The sequence below is a fragment of the Lampris incognitus genome, chromosome 8 (assembly GCF_029633865.1).
Source record: "Lampris incognitus isolate fLamInc1 chromosome 8, fLamInc1.hap2, whole genome shotgun sequence".
Classification (NCBI taxonomy): Eukaryota; Metazoa; Chordata; class Actinopteri; order Lampriformes; family Lampridae; genus Lampris; species Lampris incognitus.
In genome coordinates, this window is record NC_079218.1 from 34,320,591 (window position 1) to 34,331,400 (window position 10,810).

The 10,810-nt window shown below is 44.7% G+C and overlaps 1 protein-coding gene across 1 annotated transcript; it reads left to right on the forward strand.

Moving 5' to 3' along the window:
• Window positions 1-274: 274 nt before the first annotated feature.
• Window positions 275-8,068, forward strand: spry4 (sprouty homolog 4 (Drosophila)). Its single transcript, XM_056284671.1, has 2 exons — window positions 275-576; window positions 3,460-8,068. The coding sequence occupies exon 2, from the start codon at window positions 3,502-3,504 to the stop codon at window positions 4,678-4,680; it is 1,179 nt and encodes a 392-aa protein (XP_056140646.1). The 5' UTR covers window positions 275-576; window positions 3,460-3,501; the 3' UTR covers window positions 4,681-8,068.
• Window positions 8,069-10,810: the final 2,742 nt, after the last annotated feature.

Sequence of the window (10,810 nt, forward strand, 5' to 3'; positions counted from 1 at the left end):
ATAAAAGCGGAGCGGCGTGAGGCACATCGCCGATGAGGCGACTCATTCACGTAATCCGGCCTGACATTGCCCTTGTGACGAAACCCCCCCCCGCTCTTCCTCCCCTCCTCCTCCTCCTCCCCTCTTCACCTCCATTCCCCCATTCTTCCATTCATAAAAATCTCGGTATCACGCTTGCGCAATGAAATTCGGAGTCCTCCCATTCATAAAATGTAACCCCCGCATTTCAGCCCCCGAGTCCTCAGCCCTCCCATTCACAAGAAATCCTGCCGAGGCATCTGCGCAGTACGTCCTTCTTCTTCTTCTTCTCCTTCTTCTTCCTTTTTTTTAACCCTCCCATTCATAAAAACTCATTTCCCCCCCTCGGCCGCTGCAACAACGTATCCAAAAGCCTGCGTCCGCACCGCAGTAGTCTACGCACGAGCGAGTGGACTAGTGCCCGGGAGATCCGCTCTGCCTCGGCCGCGCTACTTCCACCATTTCTGGGGACTATCCTTTAGCTCGGACTGTACCAGCAGCACCTACGCGCCAACGTCGCACACGCCAGGGAGGACATGAGCTCCTTAGTCTGAAAAAGTAAGTTATCACCTTGGATGTTTATTATTTATTTTATTTATCATGACGTTTTTCGATCATGAAACGGGTCGCTGTAACGTAATTGCATCGACTGTGCGCATATATACACGGACTATATATATGTATGTATATATATATATATATATATATATATACACACACACACACACACACACACACACACGCACACACACGCACACACACACACACACACACACACACACACACACACACATACACACACAGGGGAACCTGTTAAACGATATAAGCCTTTTCTTGTGGATTCCGCGTCCTGGCGCTGGGCAGGGAAAGCATGAAAACACACAGTCTTGTAGGCTGTAAGTCCCTCTTGCAACAAGCTGTTCCCTACCCGTGTTTGCACGTTGAGTCAATATTTAACCACCGATTTAACCGAAGCCAGCTTTGCGGCTGCAGTGGAAGTAGTCATCGCTGGGAACCTTGTTTTAAAGCATGACTCGCAGGGAATGCCTACGGGCTACTTACATAAACACATTTCCCTATCTTTCACACCTTCTTTTGTTTTGTTGTTGTTATAATTAGTGCCCTTTTGAGCAAGTTTTGTGGTAAAATATGTCGGTCGGCGTGTATATGTATGTATATGTCCTATCTGGCCGGCTCGCTCTGCTCCATTCACATTATGTGAGGTGGCTGCGTGACGCTTCCTCCTTCTGCAGCGCTCGGCGGGCACACGGTGTTCGGTGTCAGGTGTTTCTGCCATCAGGCTTATTTATTTATTTATTCCGACCCTACCGGAAAACACAACGATCCGGTGTCATTTCATAGGCCCCACTGATAATGCCATGACTTACGCATCAAGCGATGCGTTTAACAACTGCTGATTGGGATTTATCCTGCAGCACCAGATCTTTCTATTAACAGACCGTCTTCATTTATAATAATGATAATAATTAATATAATAAACTCATAGTATGAGCCAGGTTGGCAGGGTTGCCATATCTATATAAACACGTTATTTCAGTGTGCAGAGCGTCCGTGAAGCCGCGTCGCCTCCGATTTTTATGACTCAGTTCATTCACATATTGAAGGGAGAGACACACACACGCACACACGCACGCACGCACGCACACAGAGTTCCGGATGTAGTTCATTTTAATGGTCTAGATTTGACGATCACACGCATTTGTCTGTGTTCCAGCAGTCTCGCAGCACTCCTCACAGGAGGGCTTTGTGGAAATGTGGGGTTTGAAATGGCCTGTCCGAGGGCTTCAGCGTTCAACCGTCGCAGCAGAACTCGGTGTCACGGCTGCTGCAAGACATTTCTGATAGTCGCTTTAGGAATAGGCACCAGAATCCCATACAGGGACACAGGCGCCCACTTCTCCAGTCTTCCGACAGGGTTTTGCATTTAGCCCATTTTGAATTTGTCTATTTTCTTCAAGGTTTTGCCTTTTAAGGTGTCCGCTCACGGCCTAATCTATATAACCTTTATAGGCTTAATTGTTGTCTGGTGTGATAGTGTGGCGCTTAAGCTTTGCAGCAAGCTGCATATGCATATCAGTCGCCCTCCATGTTTCCAGTGTGGGTCTAATAATCATTCTGCTGTCATTAAAGTAGGTTAGGTCTTGCTTACTGGTTCGTGTCATCAGTATCACACGAATAAAAACCTTGTCATTCAGGCTCATAAAGACAAGGGCCAACTGATTCATGCTCACATCACTGTGTGTAGCCAACAGCCCCCAGACACAAAACGCGAGGCCGCTTTTTTCATTTCCAAGTTTGCGGACGGATGCCTGGTATCATTTCAGCCTGGTTTACCTATCTCATCACAAAGACAAGCGGTGTACGCTCTGCAGCGTTACATTACATGAAGTGAACATACCGAGTATGAGATGAGGTAATGGCTGAATTCCTGTTATCTAACATCGAACTGCATGTAATATCAGCCTCACTTAAATCTCGTCCGCTACATTTTCTTGTTGCCTTTCTTCCGGTACTTTTGCCGGCATCCTTCTCCTTCTCTTTTCCTTGCGGATGTTGTTTTGCTTTTCTTTTTTTTTTTGAGTCTTTCTGCGGGCGAGTCCTTCTCTCCGGTGCTCCTATAGAAGCCCGACTTCTATCGTTCTAGTGTCAGAGTTTGGGTATAGGAGGAGGTTTGAAACCTTTGGGGGCTCTATAATGACAGATTTCACACTTTATTGGGCTTATGTGTTTGGTGGGGGACATTCTGTTGAGTCTTGTGGAATTTTGTTGTAGGTTTGATATTAGCCTTGATAGACTGCGTGTCATTCCTGTCATATGATTCACTGTTATACGGTGGTGATTATGAAATGTCTTCTGCCTATAGTGAAGTCTGCATGGTGGTTTGTGGAGTGGGAATGTGAGGATAAATGCACTTGCCAAAAATTCACAATGAATCTTAAATTCCCACTGCTATAGCATGGGCAAACCAGCAAGAAGGCTTGATTTTTTTTAGATTTTTCTTTTTGAGGGGGGGCTCTTACAATTAATTGGAAAAGGCAGCTGGTAACTGCTTCTACACTCTCGCATGCTCTTATCCTCTGTTTCACATAGCAAACCTCTCATGTCACAGGACAAGCAGCTGCAGATGCCGTTGAAGTCAAACACTTTTGCTATTATTTTTCACCTAAACTGTTCTGAATGCCTGATTATTTTTTTCCCTCTCCCACTTCAGTATTACCGTTTGACTTCACTTTTTTGTAAGAACCTTTTAGTTGCCGATTCCTATAAGATAATGCCAAGATAAGATATATTTGACATGCAATGAAACAAGTCATGGAGGAAAAAAAGAGGGAACATTTTACAGTGACAGCAAATGCATCTCTTCCTAACAGTCCCCTCTCCTTTTCTTTCCAACCTTCTCCCTCCCTCTCTGTTTTTCAGCGGTATTGCCCGATGCTGCTTTAGAGTCCAGACAGCTGCTGTATGCAAGGCACCAGCCTACACATGGAGTCCAGGGTTCCTCACCACATTCCCGGGGTGTCCTCCTCCCTCATATCTCAGCCTCTGTTGGATAGTCGGGTGCCCTACGGCCGCCTGCAGCAATCCCTCACAGTCTACCCCATTGACCAGATGAGGTCCTCGCATGTGGAGAATGATTACATTGACAGTCCCGCTGTGGTCTCTCAGCAGCCCCCTGGGCAGAAGGCTGCCAACCACAGAATGACATGGCTGAGCCAGAGCCAGGAGGCCATTGTAAGTGCAAACCACAACCACCATCACAGTCAACAGCAGCACCACCACACACAGAGCAGGTGTGAGCCCCACCCGCACCAGGATGCCACCACCCACCCTTGGATCTCATTCAGCGGGAGGCCGAGCTCTGTCAGCAGCAGCAGCAGCACCTCGTCCGATCAGAGACTGCTGGACCATGCTGCACCCACCCCGACGGTAGACCACCACCCCACCCTGCACCCTCACCAGGGTTCCCTGAATACTGTCACCGCCAGGACCCCGGGCTGCCTCAACACCTCTGATCCGAAAATCCTCACTACCACCACCTCCTCTTCTTCTTCCTCCCGCTCCTCTTCATCAAAGTCGCTTGACCTCAAGTCTGTGAAGGCGACTGGAGAAAGAGGAGGGGATGGGGGACGCACGTGCGCCTGCCCGCCAGTGTCGGCACTGATCCCCTCTTCCCCTGCTGAGAAGAAGCACCTCTTCCTCTGTGAGCGTTGTGGGAAGTGCCGCTGCACGGAGTGCACGCTCCCCCGGACCCTGCCCTCCTGCTGGGTCTGCAACCAGGAGTGCCTGTGCTCCGCCCAGAGCCTGGTGGACACAGCCACCTGCATGTGCCTGGTCAAAGGGATCTTCTACCACTGCACCGAGGATGAAGATGATGAGGGATCCTGTGCTGACAAGCCCTGCTCCTGCTCCCAGGCCAATTGCTGTGCACGGTGGTCCTTCATGGCTGCCCTCTCCCTGGTCCTGCCTTGCCTGGTTTGTTACCTGCCGGCCATGGGCCTGGCCAAACTGGGACAGAAGTGCTATGACAACGTGAGCCGACCCGGCTGCCGTTGCAAGACCTTGCAGGGTGGAGGAGTCGCTGGGTGCAAAATGGGAGGTGTGGACACAAAGGCGGGGAATCAGGAGAAGCAGGGGTCATGATGCTGGACTGGACCGGCCAGCAGTGGCCTTGTAGAAATGGGGACAGACCTGTACCATGCTTGCTCACTCTTAATGGATAGGACAATCCAAAACCACCTTATACTCCCCTCCTTAATCTGCTGGAAGATGACTCATGTAAAACAAAGGTACTTAGATTATGTCTTTTTCAACCTGTTTGGAAAAGAGGGTGATTGGAATAAGCATGATCTGAGAGGTATCAGGTCCTCTGTCTGTTGGCTGACAGACAGACCCTCAGAGATTTCTTTTACTTTTTTGTGAAAGTGACACAAAAAGGGGAAGTGACTGGATAGTGGGACTTGTTTTTTTTTTTCAAAGATGGCTGAAGGCACAAAGTCATTGTCCCTCTCTGCTGCTCTGTATTTCCCAGCTAATTTTGCCATGGTAACTAACAGAACCTATTTGCTTATTGTCTACAAACATAGTTTTATGTTGGAGAGAAATTTGTACACCTCTTCCCCCAAGAGCATATATAGCCCAGTTTCCCGTTTGAACGAACAAACAAGCAAACATGTGATTACTATAGAGTGGCTTTAGGATAGGCCACTGTAAGAGTGAAACTACTATTTACTTACTCACTCTCTCCACTATTATGATGACCACCATCCTTTAGTGACGCCAGTCATCTTATCTTATAGCTTGATGATGCTAGCTTGGTGTTGCTAACATTTTATCTTTTTTTTTTTATCTCCGTGTAGGAGATATATAAACAAACCTTTTTTCAGGTTTCAAAATTGCAGTAAAAAAAATAAAAATAAAAAATCACACTCCACGTCCGAAAGAGGTAATTACTTTCAAGTGTGTTTTTGATGCAGGAGTGAAAACCCAGATATGCTAGATAGATTTACAATGCTGTTTATTTTCGCCAATCAACTCTGAGGTAATGCATGTCACGACTTGCATGCTCTAATGTAATTGGTTCCCCGCCGTGCTAGAAGTTGAGATGATATAGAAAAATGGGAGGGGGGGGGGGAGCGCACCAAACCTTCTCAGGGACTGTTACAGTAATCCCCCATAGAACTTGGCCTACACCCGTGCTGATTTCTAAACTGCCTAAGAGCCTGGGTCCACATTTCTCTTCACATATGAAGGCAAAGAAACGTTTATGGGCAAAAAGGCAATAGTAATAAATAAATAAATAAAATGAGTAAGCTTAGTATGAGACAAAATGGCCAGAAGATAACTTTTCCGGAAGAGAAGGGATGAGTGAGTGAATGAGTGAGAGAGTGATGGAGAGGGGAGCAGAGTAAAGTTGTTGTCGTTATTGTTGTTTTTGTGTATGACTCTAGCCAGCCTTAGTCATAATCAAACCTGCCACTTGCACAGCCTTTTTGAGAAGACACAGACCCCTCAAAAGATGGACTAAAGCACAGTATTAACCACCATGACTACATATATCTCATTTTACTTTCATGTGAATAATGTTTCGTCCACACAACCCAAAATCCCTATGGAGACATATACACACAACACACACCAGTGTCTACTTTTATTTTAATTTTTAATCCTTATGGTGCATAGCTGAGGTATTTAATCAGATAATCTTTTTTTGTGTGTGTCAGAGTCTATTTTTGTGGCCTGCATGATGTTTTTAGGAGTTTGCCAAAGGAAGCTAGCATAGCATGTTTTTGCTGTCAGAGTGAACACAGTTGTTATGCATTCTTGCCAAATGGAGTTAATGGCAGTTAGTCTTTAATGGCACGCTGCCCTTTAGTACAGTTAGCCTTTTCCATTTGGCATAAAAAGGATACTGTTTTTGTCGCTCCGTAACGTACACATTCTTTTCCACATTGGACCCTTAGCTTGGGTTAGCCCTCAACTTGCTTGTAAGTTAACTTAGCTCGTTGCACAAAGCTGATTTCACACAGAAAAAAACACTGTCCTTTGTCTTGAATGTATGAGGCAATATTTTCAAAAATTAGCAATTCAGTCTAAGAGAAAGGTGCCAAAACCAGGAATGATTGTGTGACTCGGCAAACGCCCAGTTTAGGAGGTAGGGGAACAAAAATCGCAAATGTTTTGACAATACATTTAGAAATAGAGCTATGCAGGTGAAATGTTATTTGCTGTAAATAGTCACAAAATTTGTGTTCTTTAGAAGAGACTTTTAAATGTCCTTGAAAGATTGCATGGTACATTATAACTACAATTCAGTACAAAATATATAGAGAATATATTAGATATATATTTTGAGGGTATGAATAAGATGTTATTGAGGTTGTAAGTCCCAGCAGGGCTTAAAGACAAGGGGAAGGGTGGAGAGAGGAAGGTTCAGGAAGGGGGTGAGGGAAAAAAAACAGATCTTTCTATCACAAGCACTTGACTTAGAAGTGTGTCTGGCAATAACAAATAAAATAAATCTACTGTTTATGGTATCCATGGTTCATTAGCAGTCAAGAGGCTAAGCTAATTCTCTGGTTCCTCCTTGAGCCCTTTAGACTATGGAACACGATATATCCCTATCCGGATCAACCCATTTCCTGCTGTTACCGCTCAGTGTTTCAGCTCTCGCTCTCGCTCTCGCTCTCGCTCTCTCTCTCTCTCTCTCTCTCTCTCTCTCTCTCTCTCTCTCTCTCTCTCTCTCTCTCTCTCTCTCTCTCTCTCTCTCTCTCTCTCTCTCTCTCTCTCTCTCTCTCTCTCTCTCTCTCTCTTTCTCTCTCTCTGCAGCCCTTCTCACCAAAGTTGTCCAACAAATACCCATAGCCTTGATTGACAAACACAGCTGCTGTGCATAAACTTGTCATACCACAGAGGAGGGAAAGAAGAGTTATCTCTCCTTCCTTTTTCACTGTCTTTCTTTTTTATTTCTTTTTCTCTCAAGCTGCATTCAATGCCTTTTTTCAGTAATAGATGTCTTTTCTCTGTATTTGTTTTCTGCCTTTTCCCCTCACTGCCACACTATCACTGTATGAGTCCAGTTCTTTGCTCCATGTTAGCTTTACTGTCTTATCTTGTGCTAGCTAGCCTGCTAAAGGTATGGAATAATCACCAACAGTGACAACTCAATTATGAATCTTTTTTTTTCTTTTCTTTTTTTTGTTGCTACAATGCTGTGACTTCTACAACCTTCCCTCTTTTCTGTAGCTCATTTTTTGGGCAAGATTGTTTATTTTCAACCCAATCGAAAAAGTGTTTCAAACAGCTGGGTAATGCTACTCCATTCCTCTTGCCTTTTGCAATGTCAATGTTGGGGATTAAGAGATCTGTGCTTTTGTTTTGTTTAGATATAACAAAAAGAAAAATTCTCACATATAAAAGTCTCCCTTTATAGATATATTTATTTTGAAGTTCTATTTTATATAGTATTTATTTAGATGCCAACTTTTTGTTTGTGAAGAAAGCTTATGTCAAACAGAATGTACATTGACAATGGAAATATATATTGTTAAATATACCGAGATGTTGTGTCGTTACTTCTGTTAAGAATCTCAATAATCCGACAGAAACCGAGCAACAATTAAATCCAAGATTTAAAAGCGCACGCGCACGCACGCACGCACGCACGCACGCACACACACACACACACACACACACACACACGCACACACACACACAATATCATGGACCAAGAATGGTGTAATTGAGATCTATTGATTGAAAATAAATAGGTCAAATATATCATGCAACACAAACACATTTCCCAAACTAGGACCAAACCTGAATAAAGCAATAAAGTGTGAACATCCACCCATTGTCTATACCCACTTAATCCAATTCAGGGTCGCAGGGGGCTGGAGCCTATCCCAGCATGCCTTGGGGGGAAGGCAGGGAGACGCTCTGGACAGGTCAACGTGTGAACACATTCACATTTAATCTCAAAGGGAAGACAGTATACTGCAAGACTGAAATTAGTTTGGTCCTTTTGGTTCATATGAAGTATGCTTGCACACAGAGACTTTTTTTAACCCCTTTGCAGAATTAATCTTAATTACATGACATTAATGTAATGGTGTGAGATGGGAGGGAAATTCATTAACAGTTAATTTAATCTATAAAATGTGAAGAATGTATGAAACAAACCTGTAAAAGCGCAAGAAAAATTGTGACTCTCTCGCCCGCTCTCTCTCTCTCTCTCTCTCTCTGTTCTTTACCTTTTTTCCCATTGGCTTCCAAAACCAAACTATTAATCAGGTGTAAGAAGATTAAAAAAAAAATTTCTTGGTCCACATGAATTTTTTCAGCTTTCTGGCATCCGCGCTCCTTTTGGGCCCTATTCTATTTTCATCTATAAAACAAGCCAGCGCAGGCCAAGAACAGCAGCCTGGCTCTATGGCTTTCCATAGAGAAAACACTGCAAAGTTACTGCTTCTAATTCAACGTTTTCCTCTAAAACATCAGGAAAGATGGAAAAACACCCTTCGAGGAAATTTCCTACTCATTGTGTTACAGTTTAAAATCTTTAATTGAACCATATTAAGTATAATTAAACTACTTATGATGTTAGAGTCCTGAAGGCTGTCAGTAATAAAAGAGTCACCAGTGCTGTTGTGTTTGCATCTTCCCCATCCCCGAACCAAAACCATGGCTGGACTTCAGCATTAGCTTTTTTTTCCGCCGTGGGATCTGTTTGTGAAGGTTTTCTATGAGCTTGTTCTGCCACATGTGCTTGTTAGTTGAAGCTCGCTTTGCTTCTTCAAAATCCCATCTACTTGCTCTACTCTTAATTTGACCGCTGTGCTGCAGATGTAAAATGCTACGCAGCATATCGTTTTTCCTGAGGAAGTCTTACCCGACAGCGACCATCAAAATAAGTGACTACAAAAGCATTCACAAATGGGATATTCATGGTTTAGCTGTTGTCTTAAGTACACCAGAGAGATGAAATGTCAGAGGATATTTGTTTGCATATAAATTTCAGGATTGGAGCTTTGACGTCCTGAAAAAAAAACCGAAAACATTTATGACGGATGGGCATCTTCCTTGAGGGTGTCTTTTCCAACCCTAAGCTTTGTAAGGTTTATTTTTAGAGATACTATCCTCCGGACCAGTTAGATGGTCAGCTCATATCAAACTCCGAGCCCGGTTGGCGTTTGATGTGCGTAGAGGGTCAGTGGGACTACAATGCTTTCAGAAGTGGTTTGGATGACCCTGTGGCTCCAAGTCAGAGTCCAACCCCTGATAGATATTAAAGAGGTCGTCTGTTATACTTGGTAGTGTGACATTCCTTTTCCTTTACCGCCTTATGTTAATGCATGCGTGCACACACACACACACACACGCGCGCGCACGCGCGCGCGCACACACACACACACACACACACACACACACACACACACACACACACATACATACATGCATGCACTTCTCTCCCCTCCCTTCCCCTGGGCCCACCTGTGCTGCTGTTTCCCTAAGGCAGTGCACCTCCCCCCTCCCCTCCTCCTTCTCCTCCTCTATGCTTGTTTCCTGGGTATTTACCTGTGGGCACCTGGGAGGCGAGAGTCAGCACACAACATAGTGTGTGATAAAAGGGAGAGATAAAGCAAGAGTGATAGAGAGACAGAGAGAGAGACAGAGAGACAGAAACAGAAACAAAGAGAGAAAAGAAATGACAGAAGAGAAGAGACGAGACGAGACGAGACGAGTAGAGAAGAGAAGAGAAGAGAAGAGAAGAGAAGAGAAGAGAAGAGAAGAGAAGAGAAGAGAAGAGTAGAGAAGAGAAGAGAAGAGAAGAGAAGAGAAGAGAGAGAAGAGAAGAGAAGAGAAGAGAAGAGAAGAGAAGGTGCTGAGTTGACCTGCCCTTGCAGCATAAAAAGAGCTTCCTTCCGTTGCAGAAGGCCTGCAGGCGTTGACGAGTCTGTTCCAACAGGTGAGATCAGAGAGCAACCTACCTGTTTACCTGCCGGTCTGTCAGCACCCATCTGGGACAATATGTGTTAACACACACCACACACACACACACACACCACACACACACCTGCAATTGACTTCCTCCACACCTACATTATTGTCCCCACCCCACCGGGCCGCATACATATCATCAACGACAGGAAACCTTAGCAAAGGTGGAGAAGAAACCATCCATTATCACGTACAGTACAGCAGAGTGGATTCACACAGGAACTAGTCCAGTGTCAAACACAGTGTAAACATTTCTTCAGTTATGTGCATAACC